This window comes from Branchiostoma floridae, chromosome 6 (genome assembly GCF_000003815.2).
Source record: "Branchiostoma floridae strain S238N-H82 chromosome 6, Bfl_VNyyK, whole genome shotgun sequence".
NCBI lineage: Eukaryota > Metazoa > Chordata > Leptocardii > Amphioxiformes > Branchiostomatidae > Branchiostoma > Branchiostoma floridae.
In genome coordinates, this window is record NC_049984.1 from 18,487,140 (window position 1) to 18,502,347 (window position 15,208).

The 15,208-nt window shown below is 42.4% G+C and overlaps 2 protein-coding genes and 1 non-coding gene across 3 annotated transcripts in view; 2 read left to right on the plus strand and 1 right to left on the minus strand.

Annotated features, from left to right (window-relative positions):
* LOC118417609 (probable ATP-dependent RNA helicase DHX35) overlaps window positions 1–12,064 on the minus strand; it is a 13,312-nt gene extending 1,248 nt beyond the window's left edge. Inside the window, exons 1-27 of the mRNA XM_035823215.1 lie at window positions 11,908–12,064; window positions 11,265–11,379; window positions 10,363–10,490; window positions 10,097–10,189; window positions 9,697–9,774; window positions 9,358–9,462; window positions 9,120–9,181; window positions 8,941–9,010; window positions 8,584–8,643; window positions 8,270–8,313; window positions 8,034–8,102; window positions 7,168–7,264; window positions 6,351–6,382; window positions 6,015–6,105; window positions 5,804–5,842; window positions 5,548–5,605; window positions 5,333–5,386; window positions 3,959–4,057; window positions 2,994–3,042; window positions 2,682–2,757; window positions 2,240–2,294; window positions 2,007–2,102; window positions 1,414–1,508; window positions 1,156–1,233; window positions 946–994; window positions 675–755; window positions 460–541 (exon numbers count right to left, since the gene is read on the minus strand). Of these exons, the coding sequence (XP_035679108.1) occupies window positions 460–541; window positions 675–755; window positions 946–994; window positions 1,156–1,233; window positions 1,414–1,508; window positions 2,007–2,102; window positions 2,240–2,294; window positions 2,682–2,757; window positions 2,994–3,042; window positions 3,959–4,057; window positions 5,333–5,386; window positions 5,548–5,605; window positions 5,804–5,842; window positions 6,015–6,105; window positions 6,351–6,382; window positions 7,168–7,264; window positions 8,034–8,102; window positions 8,270–8,313; window positions 8,584–8,643; window positions 8,941–9,010; window positions 9,120–9,181; window positions 9,358–9,462; window positions 9,697–9,774; window positions 10,097–10,189; window positions 10,363–10,490; window positions 11,265–11,298 (1,874 nt within the window). The 5' untranslated portion in view covers window positions 11,299–11,379; window positions 11,908–12,064. The remainder of the gene's footprint in view (window positions 1–459; window positions 542–674; window positions 756–945; window positions 995–1,155; window positions 1,234–1,413; window positions 1,509–2,006; window positions 2,103–2,239; window positions 2,295–2,681; window positions 2,758–2,993; window positions 3,043–3,958; window positions 4,058–5,332; window positions 5,387–5,547; window positions 5,606–5,803; window positions 5,843–6,014; window positions 6,106–6,350; window positions 6,383–7,167; window positions 7,265–8,033; window positions 8,103–8,269; window positions 8,314–8,583; window positions 8,644–8,940; window positions 9,011–9,119; window positions 9,182–9,357; window positions 9,463–9,696; window positions 9,775–10,096; window positions 10,190–10,362; window positions 10,491–11,264; window positions 11,380–11,907) is intronic.
* LOC118417610 lies at window positions 12,005–14,492 on the plus strand. The gene is made up of 3 exons (XM_035823216.1): window positions 12,005–13,021; window positions 13,431–13,576; window positions 13,756–14,492. The coding sequence occupies exons 1-3, from the start codon at window positions 12,119–12,121 to the stop codon at window positions 14,174–14,176; spliced, it is 1,470 nt and encodes a 489-aa protein (XP_035679109.1). The 5' UTR covers window positions 12,005–12,118; the 3' UTR covers window positions 14,177–14,492.
* Window positions 14,493–14,992: 500 nt separating this feature from the next.
* Window positions 14,993–15,064, plus strand: Trnae-cuc. Its single transcript has one exon. It is a non-coding gene; the product is annotated as a tRNA-Glu (tRNA).
* Window positions 15,065–15,208: the final 144 nt, after the last annotated feature.

Genomic DNA, 15,208 nt, shown 5'->3' on the forward strand with positions numbered 1-15,208 from the left:
CTAAAGCTACAAAGTCAACTGATGGGGCCAAAATATAAGCATTTGGGTTTGATTCACAAGTTGATAAACTAGTAAATACGTCCACGTCCTTGGCTTTTGTTACATGCAAATATAAGCCAAGGGCGTGGACGTTCCATCCTTGGTACATGGAGGGAGGTACTCAGCCGTTATATAGCTCCCGAGTGTCTTCTCTCCTCTTTGCAATTCCAAAGAGGAGAGATGAGACTCGGGAGCTATATTACGGCTGGATACCAGGCTAGAATATTGTATTTTTTTCTTGTGATTTACAAGTAGTAAGTTTAGGAAACAGTCTTCAACCAGTTTCATAATAAACTATCACAAACAGAGATGACCTAATATCTCATTGTAAGGAGTGCTTGTGGCAATCTTAAAATGCAGCAGCTTTCCTCAATTATTATATGAACTACGCCAATGGCATGCAGTCCTGATGTGTCTCACCTGTAGACGCCAGTGGGGTGAAACCTGGCTGCATTAGCAAAGAATCCTGCCACAATACATTGACAGATGGGGTCAACATCCCCTGCAAACAAAGGAAAAAGTTACATCTAAGAAAATCATTTCCTTCTAGGGGACTTAAGATTGGAAAAAAATTATCTAAAATGTGAACTCTGAAGTGCAGTGACATCCAGGATAAAAGTTCAACAGTTTCTCACCTTCAGAGGAGTTCATGGGGACATCAAACTTAACCAGCAGTTTCCTCAGCTGTTCCCGGATCATGGTCGCTCTCACCAGTCCTGACAGGCAAGTAACAAATTATAGCAAAGTTTGGCTTTGTCCAACACATCCAGAGTTAAGTCTGTATCAACTTCCCCCCCGTCCCACACACACACATTTCTAGTATGCATAACTTAGGTGTAATAGTGAATTCAATGTAATACAGGTAAAGAATCAAATATAGCCAAGTTACAGCAATCAGGGTCTCACCTTTATAATGTAGAAAATGCTGCTGGCACCATCTTGAACTCTTGTTATTCTGTGAAATGAATGGAAAGCTTCAGGTCAGCTTAAAGAGCTTTCCACACTTAATGATATGAGTAGAGGTACACTGGTGTGAGTGGATCTTACACAGCCTATACATGTACTGATGTGGCTTACCAATTATGTGGTACAAATAATGAAAACGCCAAATGTTACCTTTAGGAAGGCCTCATAGACATTCAGCATAGTGACCAAGTCCCCCTCCTCTACAGCAAACTTGTGGTGAGCTCTTAGCTGTACACGAAAAAAAAACTTCAGTTTCAACAAAATCGACATTACACCAGCAGCTAAGCCACTACTTTTGACTGAAAAACAACACAACCCAGCTACAAATTCAGATTTTTTTTTAGTTGCTTGGAATAGAAAGTGCTCCACTTCTTAGCCAACTATATCTGTTACATTTAAAGCACTTACGGCTTCTATTTTGCGGTTAGAAGGGTGAACAAAGATGCTCTGAACTTGCAGCACGGCAGCAATTGTGAGAATTTCCTCAGAGCATCCGAACTTTCCTGGAATAGAAAACAGCATGTTGTCAGTCTATAATACCACAGCTTTTATGCCAAGTGAGTTCTACCAAAACAAGACTTGTGAATGGTGGCATTTTTCTTTGTTTTCACATTTTGCCCTTCTCATAATAATCAAAACACTAGTTTCAGCCCCATGGACATGCTTACACTAGTTTCAGCATCAGTACAAAGGCCTAATGTCTTCAATATAAGAGTAACAGTACTGAAAAAGTGTACTCAACTCATACTTTAACAAATGAGAGATGTCACCATTCCCTTGCGTGCCACAGCCAAAAAGCATGCACACACGCATACACACACACACACACACAAACAAACACACACACACACAGATACACAGACATACACACAGAAAGATACACACACTCTGACACAAGAAAAACAATACTTCACTCCCATACAGGTGACATCATCATAATCACTACAATGTCAGCACTGTAGTTCAGCAAATAGATACAAATAAGATTCTAAAAAACTCACCTGACTCTAGCAGCATTTTTGCGAACATGGGACTGAGAGGGAACTCCGCCATGTTGGATCCAAGCGGCCGTGTCAGCTCACCATCCTTGTCTAATGCTGAAACAAAATGAAAGAGACAAAAACTGATTATCAATCATCTCATTTTGTAACAGGGAATAAATAAAAGCTAATGGCACAGAAAATACTTCAGGTTACATTTCACTTGTGTGATGGTTTCTGTGGTACCTACATACCTCCAAGAGCATACAGAACTTCCAACCCTCTGATAACAATCTGGGCAGGTGGAGACTGAAAGAGAACAATAAAATCAATGAACATTTTGGAGTTTATATATCATGCATATCTTTATGTGTGTGGCCTAAGCAGTATAACCAGTGTGGACTTGCTGGACAGAGCTGCTTGGAAGGGTGGTGTGAAGACCAACTCGTGACAAGGACCTAATACTAGTAATAGCACTGTATATAGCATCAAAAACTGGATACTGCTACTTTATACTGGTACATACTACATCATGTATGCGTATCCTGAAAGATGCATGACTAATGTATAAAATGTAATTTTCTGTTTCCAACTTAGAAAATTTTCCATGAGAGCAAATTCAATAAACAACATATTGATATGGTGAGGCCAAAAAATAGGGATTTGGGGGCAACAGAAGACATCTGTTTGACTCACGGAGAGAAAGTTGAACCTGAGGATATTACTGATGCCCAGAGCCTTCAGCTGTAGGATCACAAAGGCAAAGTTGCTCCTGTGGGGAAGAAAACCCAGTATCAGAATGGTGATTAGAGAAAATTACATTGTATAGCATTGGACATCGGACATTAAAAGACTTAGTAGAAACACATACATTGTGTATATAGCAAGATAACAACATACAACCAAAGGGCAGGAAGAAAAACTTGCATTTGACTACGTGCGTAATGACTCTCTATAATGTATGTACCGGTATCCAGCTTTCTCCTTGTAACAAGACATTGTTCTAACCTCTGCATTTCTGGGACAGTGTTGGTCTGAAGTTTGTGGAAATCTTCCTCTGAGGAACAAAGTAAAGATTGACAAACACTCAAATAGGAATTATAATATTCTGGTTTGCTGGTTAACCTAGGTATCGTTATTGCTACATGTCAACCAGCCAGTTTCACATAGCATTGAGTACAAGTTTTTTTATTGGTTCTCCTGTCGTTTCGACAGATGAGCAGGCAGACAGGCATTTTTACCTGTTTTTTTGCCTGACCCGCACATGACTTTTTATGGTGAAGGAGGGGTGACTGCAATTCCTTCTCCACCCTCTCGTCTACTGGAGCACTAAGTCTCACAGGGACACAACTGTATGACACGTGTGAGACGGCTTCAGCAGATGCAGCTTTGTTATTCGGAGTATCCGTCTCCTAGGAGGACTTCCGACCAAGGATGTAAGGAGTTCCTCCTACCCCTGATCGCGCGACTCGTGTGTCATGGCGGGTGCGTCATGCCCGAACATGCCCCTAAGCCTGTCTCGGCCAAGAAAGCCCCGCCAAGGCCACTAGCCGCAGCTAAGTACCATTTACACCTGAGTTAGGTGAGGAAAGTCGTGTTAAGTGCCTTTCCCAAGGGCACAAGATCGGTGACACGGCAGGCGGATTCGAACCCGCAACCTCTCGGTCTCGAGCCGAATATGCTGCCACTGCGCCACGTGGTCAGTACAAGTAGTTAAGTAACATCAATCTATTTTCTTGTTTGTGGAACGTGCATCCCAAAGTGCGAAATAAAAATAAACAGCAAGAAGGAAAATTTGAATTGTAGTATAAAACTTGAATCTAGCTACATGACGTATACTAGTATATTCCACTCCATGAAACTTTTGTACAAGGTACAGACTTTTCCCTTTTCTGAGAGATCCCTTGGAATCAAATTTGTTACTTTCTCAATACTATTTTGTAAATACCATGAAAAATACTGCAAACAAGTACCTGTGTATAATCTAAAGACCTTGCCGGAGCGCACCCTGCCTGCCCGCCCTGCCCGCTGGTCAGCTGATGCCTGGGAAACGGGCGTGATGACAAGGGATTCTGGGAACAAAAGACAGTTACACTGTACAACATCCCTGTACATGTGTTATAGAATAGTACATTATCCGCAGTGACCCCAGGCGAATCTCCGGAAGAAGGTTAAGGTATGGGCAAAAAAGTCCGGAGTGTCAACCGAAGGGTCACTGAACGGTCTACGAGCAGAGAACGGGAAAAAGGGCGGGAGGGCGGGTGTTTTAGTGCCCTTACTTCCCCAAACGTCCCACGTCTCTTGTGCAATACATCCACGGCAACGGGGACGGTCTGACATAAGCTACACCAATCTTCTTGTCCGCGGCTGGATTAGCGAATGTTCAGCGGGCCGCCCTAAACTCATCCAACATCTTCTTCTTCGCCGCATCCCAGCTACCTCCAAAGCGGGCTACCACAATTTTCCAATCCCCGCTATCCAGTGTCTTACCAAAAGAATCTTACTTCATCCAAGCCCCGCCAGACATTCTAGATCATTTGCCGCCCTATCTCTTTTCCCTTTTGGAACCGAGTTCAAAGCCATCCGCGGTAGTCGTATACCAGGCCTAGCCACCTCTCCCGCGCTTGACGAACGCAACAACAATAGACCCTTCTCCATGTTCCTAGTTCAAGATGTGTTGTTACCATCTCCAGGATGGTGTCAAGCTCTTGATGTCGCTTGACAAGTTTCTAAACCGTACGAAACCTCACAAAGTTCAGACGCATTATGAATTCAATTTAGTTCCCAGCTTCATAGGCCTGTCTTTCCATACCCTCTTCATATCTTTATACCATCCACTTAAAATCATACACCCTCAAGTCACTTCCGTCCATGTCACTCTACTTCTCTAAAGCTCCCCAGCTACCTCCGTCCGACCTCTCCGGCGTAGCTCGGCCAACATATGGGAATGAAAGGCTCTGGGCGTATAAAAAGTTCTATGGACAGGTGAGGATGTACAGGTGGTTAATGAGAGCACGTGGACTGCTCCCGACCAGGTGTCGCCTCTTAACGACGCGAAACCCGGTTAGAAGCAATCATGTGCCTCATTTGGAATAGACCATGGATTTCCTACAAGAACCTAATAATAAATAAGGAAATCAAATATTGTAATGTATGGACATGGTGTGCAAAATGTATTTCGAGTGTGTCAAAAAAGCTAGAAAATGATAATTTTCCAAGGATAGAGAATATTTGTACAACTGCCGCCATGTAGGATATGCTGTTACACCTAGCTGCCTAGAACAAAAGTCTACTTATTTATCAATCATTTCCAAGACAGAAATATGACTTCTTTACTATCGTCTTACCTACTCCAGACTGGGGATTGTAGGCCCTCAGCTTCACAAACCCACTGTCTACAACTGGAAGAAAAGATTTAAAACATGTTACAAGGCTTTCATTATGCTAATGATTTCTCAAACACAAATGCAGGGAAGAAATTCCTATTACATGTACTTCAGAATCTATTGAATGGTGGAGTGAAACATGTGAGTGAAAAGAGTTGTAAGGAGTTGCGACTTACCATACACAATGCCATTGATGGTGATGGAAGCTTCAGCAATGTTTGTTGCAACCACAATCTGTAAGTAACAACAGATTTACAACAATCACTATTTACTCTACAGCTTCTTTGCCTCTGGAACATTCGTTTAATCTGCAAAACCACATACAAAAAAAAAGCCTAAAACTGCACAAATTGCCAATGTAAAAGAAATATAAAAGAGGAAAGAAGAAAGAATTAGTTCTCTAATGTAAAACATGAAATGATCACCACTCACCTTCCTGGTACTTTGTGATACTCTTTCAAAGACCTTCAGCTGTAGGAAAAAAGTTTTAAAAATAAGTGAAATTCATCAATATGGCTCATAAATCACCCATATTAAGAAGGTTGTATTCCTGGCTTAAGGGTTTTCAACATGAAGTGTTGCTGATCAATTGGAGTGAAGGAATGAGGGAAGGAATAAGGGTCAACTTGGAGCATTGACTAACCTGTTCTCCGGGGGGGAGGGCAGCGTACATGGGGAGAACTTTCATCTTCATCCTCCCATCTACATGTCTCCTGTTGGTGCGGTTGTACTCACTACAAATGAAAAGTTAGCAGGTAGCAATTCACATGTGTATAGAAACTATATCGCACATGTACAAGCATCTCCATAGCAAAGGAACTAAATTTGTTCAAACATATTTTTTTTACCAGTACCCTCGTTAATTACACGTGAAAAGTTGAACTACTGGAAGTAAGAAGTCAACAGTGACTTAAGAGTGGTAGAAATTGTTAGAGGGAATTGATGTGTAACTGCAGCTGGATGTATATGATGTACTCACATGAGGTCTGACACCACAGAATCCACCTCTTCCTGCAAAACACATTCAGTGCTTCAATGTTTGATAATACAGGAAATACAGACACAACTTTTGCATGAGTGCATGTGTTCTTCTTAGTGTTTAGGTGGTCACCATCATCTTGCTGATGTTTTTGCAACATATAACAGAGGTGTTAAGTTGAAGCTGGTGTGTTACGCCGAATGGCGGTGATACCGGCTATATAGATACAGATACAGAGGTGCTGGTACAGAAGGTTGTCTGTTGTAGCTTGAGGTAATGGTCTGTCTTGGGGGTCTACTGTAAGTGTTAGTTTAAATTTGCCACCTTATCCCTGAATGATTCCAGGGAAGGGGCAGTCACCATCTCTGCAAGAGATGATCTAGATCTCTCTCTCATGCTCTAGGTGTGGCTCTGCTTCGACTATAAGATTGAATCTGTTATGTATTATTAGCACATGAATACTTGTGTTTCATGGGCAATGCCTTGGATTTCAACCCCCAACATTCTGCTATACAGGCTGTATTGCTAAGGCCCCCTTTACACTAGACGGCGATCGCGATGCGCTCTCAATGCAACCTAAATAGGATATGTCTATCCTTCGCTTTCACACTGGGTATACAATACAAAACGTTAAAGTGTGAACGAGAAGACAACAATACACACAAAGTGCAAAAAGATTTGTTTCTTTTCTGTAGAATTTGTTGAGCGATCTGTCAAATTTTAGGTCGCAGAGAGAGCGCGGTGAGAGCGCCGTCCTAGTGGAAAGGGGGTATAATGACTTACACCTCTGATGGATGACTTAGCAATGAAAACTCACTTGTCCTGTAAGAAAAGCCAGGATGTCCCCTGCCTTCTCTCCCTCGTGAATCTTCACAATGGTGTCCACTGTGGCCTTGGCGTAGTCTGGGACTGGACTGGATACAGCACAATTAATGCAACTACATGAGCATGTCTGTTATAAGGTACATGTAGTAAGGCCTAAGAAAAAAAATGTTGTGTTTCCTGTTTCCCTACCTACCCTAGAAAAACCTGCCGACCCTAGACTTTTTTGGGGGGTGGGCAGAGGAGTCACAGTTTCCAGTTAGAATTTTTATTCAGCCTGCTTCCTATTGAAGCAAAAACACTGCTTGTCCTATCCAATGAAGGATAAATGTATCTATTGTGCACAAAATTAAAGTTTGACATTAAAAGAGAAGTGTCCTCATGCACTTCAGTTTACTTTGTTTGACTGTATTGTAATATGTATCACTAGAGTTTTGGCCAGCCAAAAAAAAAATTACAAGAAAAAAAAAAGATAATCCCTACCTACCGACCCTAATTTTTTCAGGACTGAAACAGGAAACACAACATTTTTTTCCTAGGCCTAATCATTAGGAGGAGAACAGTGCAGAGAAATGCTACTAATGGTAAAATTCTCCAACACAGGACCATTTTTTAATAGAAGCTTTGCTGGTGAATACAATTGAGCCCTTTTTTCTTCACAGGTCAACAACATCTTACCATATCTTTAAATTAATGTCTAAATGTAACCCTTATCCTTGAGTCTGTAAGCAAGCAAGGAAACAAACAGTGAGGTTTGTGGCACTGTCTTGCCATAATCGTATATTGTATTCTACAGCTGCAAAGCATGAATGTATTTATATTTGCACAACTTTGTATTAGTGCAGTAAGAATGACCCCTACCTTTCTCTGTAGTAGACATTGACTGGGAATGCTCTTCCTTCTATGGACAATATGTGAGCTGTGTCAAAGCTGAAAAAAAAGAATTCATATAATGTTCAATATACAAATCTGCTCTACACTGCTGTTTCAAAAGGTGGAAGAAAGGCCAATTTTCATCAATAAAAATGATAACACAGTCTGCATTAACTAGTATATAACCCTCTTTGATACAGTAGTTTGGTAATGAACAGCCTTACCTTTCCAGGTCAGAAACATTCTTGTTGAAGAAATCCCTGAATGCCTGAGAAGAGAGAAAACAGAAGATGATGACACAAGGTTTGCAAGAAAAGACACACTGAGCCACTGCAAATTCTCCTTGTCATTCACGAAAATTTGCATCCCTCCGCAGGATGATTTCTATGAGCTAAGACTACCAGCCAATCACAGAAACAAAGAGAATTTGGAAGCTAGACTTAAGCGACATCCTGCAACATCCAACCCTTGCAAAACAGGTAACAATGGATGTTAAATCGATCGAGAGAAAGACAAAGAGAGAGATAGAGCCTGGTACCTTTGCATCCAGTGTGGCTGAGGAGACAATGATCCGTAGGTCTTCTCTCTTCTTCTGAATCTGTACAGCAGGAAAACAAACTTACAGCTAAGCATATATTCTTTATATAACTTTAATGTACCTAAGAAGATGATCATATGGCACAAATTCCATGTGGCTATGTTTTGTGGTCTAGATGTTATCTGAAAGGACAGAGATTCCCCCCCCCCCCAAAAAAAAGAGGAAAATCACACAGTTTTGGTCTGTCCATACTAATTGTAGAATAATATATTTCACACAGTTTCCATGTCTTTTTCTCACATGCTAGTATTTAGAATTTAGAACAAAGCAAGGAAACAAGCCAACATTTACATGTACCTTCTTCAGCAGTCCAATGATGATGTCAGTGTGTAGGGTTCTCTCATGGGCCTCATCCAACATCAAAATACTGCAAAGCAAACAAACAAAAAACATTATCTTGCTGATCAATGTGTATAATTTTGTTTCCTGAAGTTCACTCTGAAGTTTAATTCTTTGTTTGATTTATTGTTGTTTACCTGTACTTCTTGAGTAGCGGATCCGCCATCATTTCCCGCACCAACATCCCGTCAGTCAGGAACTGCAGGAAACAAGTCAATAACAACAAATCAACATCATGAGGCATTCAATTTCTTGGTTCCCATATACTGAGATAGATGCCACTTTTCATTCCTTGATACAATGTTAGAAACCAACACAGACATCTTTTCTGATAACACTATGTGGTGGCAAACGTGGAAAAGATGGAAACTTTACCTTGATTCTGGTAGCTTCTGGATCAAAGCGGTTGTCAAACCGGATGGAATAGCCGACCTCGTGACCTAGGACTGCGCCCCTCTCTTCTGCCACTCGATTGGCCACCTAATGGGACAAAGCTAATTAGTCCACTCTCACATGCATGAAACTTTGCTGAAAATTTGTGGCACTGCTAGTGACTTGACAAAGATGTCATGAAGTTTTAATTTTATGCAAAATGAATGGTTGAACTTTTGTTGGTACCAAACAGTGAAAATACAGTGTACATCCAAAAATATATACACAAGGACAGACACTACAGAGAGTGGGCCTAGACATATGTGACCGTGCTTTACTCACTGTGGTACAGGCCACTCTCCTGGGCTGGGTCACCCCTATTACATGACCTTCCGCTCCCCACCCAGCCTCCAGCAAGTACTACACAGGAACAGCAACATTGTCAGTTCTTAAAAATCACCATCAACACAAATGACTGAATATCACTCAAAGGATAAAAAAAAAACTAGCCTGATACCCAGCCAAATTATAGCTCCCAAGTCTCTTCTGTCCTCTCCCCAAATAGAAGAGAATTGGGAGCTATAATATGGCTATAGAAAAACTTTACCTAGACAGCATTATAATTTCCAATATTTTGTATCAGTGCTTATGTGCTTGTGGGCGAAAGGTATCCAAAAATGAAAGTCCATTCACAATTTTCAACTGCTAACAAAGTACAAAGCAAGAAACAAATCATATATACCTGTGGGATCTGTGTGCTCTTGCCGCAGCCTGTCTCTCCAACGATCACCACTGTCTGGTACCGCTCTACTAGGTACAGGATCTGGTTACGATACTGGAGAGTGAGGGGGAAAGGAAGGAAGGAATGAACATAGAAGGTGCAAATGAACGGGCAGGTACTGGTAAATGAATGGAGACTAGAGTTTTCTTTTACAGAACCAGTAGTGTCTCTTACTTGCTGAATACATGATTGTTAAAACCATCTGAATGACAATTTTCCAGCCTTACCTTGAAGACAGGTAGTCTCTGTCTCTGCTGCTGGATGGACAGTGAGGCGTTCTGGTTGTGCACGACAGCTTCACCGCTCCCCTCACTCACCTGCTGTCTCTCCTCATGCACACCTGGGGCTTCAGTACCTGTACAGATGGGGAAACAAAGAGTTTAAATCTCATTTCTCTTTTTCTCTGAGAATGCAAGGAAGTTAGATAATATGTCTTTTGCACCTGACTGAGTTTTTCACTTTTAGGTATAGATGTATGTGTCTTCATGGTTTTGAACTTGAAGTTTGCTCTCTTACTCTCAGCATGCAAATTCACATTTCACCTTTTAATTTTCATTTATCTGGAGTATTTGCAGCCAGTGCCATAGGCAAGTACTGCTTGGCCATCTGGATCCAATTCCATGGAGCCTGAGTTCGATTCCAGGGTCGGCTCGGCTCGGACATGTAAGGGATTGCTATCGTCTTTCGGGAGGGACGTAAAACGGGGGTCCCGGCCTAAAATGGAACTACCCTACCTGGCCTGACGAACTCATAGAGTTCTCTATGATAACTTATAAGTACCCAGAGTGACTAATGAGGTTGATTAACCTGGTCAAAGCACCTCCTCGAGCACTGTACTCCTGTTTTACGTCCCTCACGGAAGTCGATTTCGTGGAATGACTATTCTTGGTCGGCTACAGCATCCGGTGGTCCTTGGTTGTCGCCCATCCAAGAACTGACCGGACTACGCCTTGCTTAACTTCTGAGATTGAGGTTTCGGGTGTATCTACGCGTCACAAGGCCGTAGCGTTATATAAAAAAAGATTATGAAACAACTGCAGGGGCCAAATAATGTTATGAATAACTAATGTACATGCGGAAGATCTAGATTAGATCTCATCAATTACCCCTGGATGACATACAGACTCACCAGGTTTCCAAAACTTGGGAACAAACTTGGCCATGGCTGTTGGGCTTTTGAGTTGTACCTCAGTGAGATGACAATGATTCACAGCAACTTCAGCAGGGTAGGAAAACCTTGATACCTGTTGGAGTTAATAAGTGCCTGAGTCACAATCTCTACACACACAAAATGATATGGTTATATCGGTCGATCAAAATATTACTATGCAAACATTTTATATTATAATTCTAACTTTAATATTGATTCAGTAATTTTAGAGTAGAGTTCTTCTGTTAGGCAGGACTCAGGAGTCTCGAATTTGTGTCATACATATTTCCATTTAAATATGTATTTGTATAACCTTTTGTTTATAGATTGAAGGACAAGAATGGCCATATAATTATCTTTTCCAAAATGTTATTTGCAAACCTTTACCATCTTTGTCTAAAGATATGAAATCATATGAGACTACCTGCGCCCCCCTCCCCATCAACAGAGTCCGCAGAAATATCACTATAGCGCTAGGCCAGGCCAGGTTACGTTAGTAAGGAGCTAGGGAGTTTTTTTCTGAAGTTGTGATATTGTTGTCTTACAAAAAGTGTAACAATAACTCTTATTAAACTAACGGTTGTCCAGGAACATCGCAAGAAACAACAAGTAAACAACTCACGTTTACCTCAGGGCGCCGCCATGTTGTTGTGAATAATGTGTACGTTGCATCATGGGAGCAGGGTTCAGTTTCAAAAATAATTTGAAAGATGGCGGAAACCTGGGACGGAGGGAAGCTTCGTGTAGACAAAACTCCCGTTTACGACGATTTTGCACTCTGATTAAAGTAATCAGTGATAGCTGAAAGCTTTGTAAAGGTATTAGAATTAAGTATGGCTGAGTTTCCGACAGAATTGGACGATCTGCGGTACGAAAACCAACTTCTGATCAAGAAGCTGCGGAATCGGCAAGCCGCCGTCAAGGAGTCGCTTAAACTCGTCAAAGCGTCTTCCGTGAGTCAGAAACGACCAAGAGACACTTACAAGGTGCCAGTGGACAAGACGGGAGACGTCTTAGGCGTCAAGGATGTGGAGAACCTTCCCAAGGAGGCGCGAAGTCCTGACCATAAGAAGACCAGAGTCGGTGACTCTACAGGAGTTGGGTGGGGGTCAGCAGTCGCTAGGCAACCAGCCAGGCTGAGAGTCAGGACTCCAAAGAAAGTGACTTTTGTGGACGAAGTTTCTAGGCCAGGAGGACAACTTCAAGACACTGTACAAGGAGTGGAAAGGCTCCCAAGGTTTCACTCAACCCCTTTAAGAGAGGATGGAGGAAAGGTGCTGACAGCTGCGACTCAAGATGTTGAAGATGACACCTTCCCTACAGGTGAGTCAACCAGACACCTGTTGTCAGAACACCTGGCAGGTCAAGAGTCAAGTTTACGTGTTGACCACGAACCACACACCCCTCACCTGTATGATGAAGGAAACAACCGCAGAGCCAAGGAGACAACCAAGGTGCCTGGCTCCATCCTCAGGACACCTGTGAAGAGGAGGACCATGGTTGGAGGAGGCAGTAACCATGGTAACCAGTCAGCCATGACGGTGGGGGAGCTACAGGCCCAGGGACGCGAGGATGACCAGCCTCTGCTGGGCTATGATTGGATCGCTGGGCTGCTGGATAACGATGCGTCCTCGCTGGACCGCTCGGAGGGCTTCTTCGAGGAGCTGCGAGAATTCCGGAGGGTGAACAGGGAGGAGTGTGAGCACAAGGCAACCCTGGAGGTCAAGACACCACAGGTGAGTTGGGACTCATTATAGGTTTCCACTTCCAGGACTGACGTATGCTTTTCTTTTCTACATACTAGTAGTACTAGTAGGCTGCTAAACGCTACGGCCGCATGGCGCGTTGGTACACCCGATCCCTCTATCTTGGGAGTTAAGCAACGCGCGGTCCAGATAGTTCTTGGATAGTGGACCAACCAAGGATGTCCGGATTGCTGTAGCCTCACGAAGCTTTCCATGAAATCGTCTTCCGGGAGGGACGTAAAACGGGGGTCCCATGCCCGAGGAGGTGCCTTGACCACGTTAAACAGCCTCATTACTCACACTTTGGGTACCTACTGGCTGCAAAATACACCCGATATTATTATTATTATTATTATGAACCAATTGTACAAACTGACTCCTGTTGCTGATTTCTCTACAGTTCAGCCGACACAAGTCCCCGCTACCCCCCGCGGGAGCCTCGGATGACACTCACGACTGTGTCCACAGCTACAGGCTGAACTCCAGGCTCTTCCCAACCCCCATGCACAGCAACTTTGCTGGCGACAGTGAATGTGCCATCTGCAAGTAGGTCATGTTGATAATCCTATTGGGTAAAACCAACTTTCGTTTGATTCTATATTGTTGCAAGTAGTTTTTCGAAACTGATGGGAAAATTCTTGAAGTGTTAAATTTTGTATGTGACATAAAGGTATTGGTTACATGTAAAATGTCCCCTGCTTACACAATGTTTTTTACAATCCCAGGTCCACAAGAAGTGGTGAGGAGACATTGGAATCTCCAGCTTACGTCCGTGTCAGCGTCCCTCGATCATCCCTGGTGAACTCCCTCCGTGTTAAGCCTCACCGAAAACGGAGCTTCGACCCCTCGGACACCGTCGGTCTGTCAGGACACACCCTTGCTGGATGGCAGAATTCTTGTCCTTCCACCATTCCGGCTGCTTCTAACTTAGACCTGAAGAGCTCTGTACGCTTCCAGCCAGGAGCAAGGTCTATGGCACCAAGTGTCTCTGTAAACACAAGCGTGGCGTCTAGAACTCGCTCGGCTGACACCAGGACCAGAGAACTGTTGAACACGTCACATGCCATGAGATACAGCCTACAGGTGCTGGAACAGGAGAGGGCCAAGCACAAACCGGCACACTCCACAAACTACCCTGCTCTGTAAACCATCTGTTTGCACAGATCTGTTTTCATATGTCATTTTTGTTATGTTAAAGTTTGTATAGAAAAGCTAGAAAATTGACTAGGCCATAAGGAAAAACAATTTTTCATTCAACTGTTTAAACTTTTGTTTTTAAGGAACAGTTTTATATTGCATTGTAGACTTATTCCTTTGAATTTGTACTGGGAAAGGCAGTGTAAGATGTCAATGACTCAATGTACATGTATACCAAGTTCCAAACTTCTGAACTGCTCTTATGGAAATGCACAGTGATTTTTATCATCATACCAGTTTAATAAAACAAGCTGTATCAACAGAATGTATTTGGAGTCTGAATTTCTGATTGATTTTTAACTAGGGTTATTAAAAATAAAAGCAACATTTTGCTGGATGATAGCAACAATTTTTTTCAATTTGTAAAATATTCCAAACATTGAAACTGTATCTGCAAACTGCAGTTTTCCGGTCCAACACTATGCTAATAATCACGTAAAGGTCATAAATTTGGGGTATTTGAAGAGAAAGCACAGAGCAATTTGATGAAGCAAAGGGGAGAAAACAGGTTGTTGTAAAGCAAGGGCTGTTTAAAAGCGCCACCATGCGATCAGTACTAGCATTGCACATCCACAACATGTTCATTTCAACGCAAAGTACAATCATGCAGGAATACGAGTGATTAGATGAAATGTTATTTCACATCATATAATCATGACACTAACTATCTTTTCTCAAACTTCAAGACCCACACAAAACTGAAAGCTAGACGTACTACTAAAACGTAGGTATATATACGTTTAATTTCGATTCGTCATCATGCAATCCCATATGGTCTAGTGGTTAGGATTTGGCGCTCTCACCGCCAAGGCCCGGGTTCGATTCCCGGTGTGGGAAAGTGATATTTTTTCTGCGGAAATGCTTTTTAGTACACGCAGTTTTCTTTCATACATGTTTGAAACTCAGTCTTAAAATTCTTTTATTTCGATATACGTCGCACTGTGGATATACGTATACAACAAATGCTTATGGGTAGGCACA

What these genes read in the sequence shown, in the direction of transcription:
- LOC118417610 (XM_035823216.1), top strand. Translation starts at nt 12,119, where the DNA reads ATGGCTGAGTTTCCGACAGAATTGGACGATCTGCGGTACGAAAACCAA. An exon ending in TGGAGGTCAAGACACCACAG is followed by an intron (nt 13,022 to 13,430) that starts GTGAGTTGGGAC and finishes ATTTCTCTACAG; the next exon opens with TTCAGCCGACACAAGTCCCC. An exon ending in AGTGAATGTGCCATCTGCAA is followed by an intron (nt 13,577 to 13,755) that starts GTAGGTCATGTT and finishes TTACAATCCCAG; the next exon opens with GTCCACAAGAAGTGGTGAGG.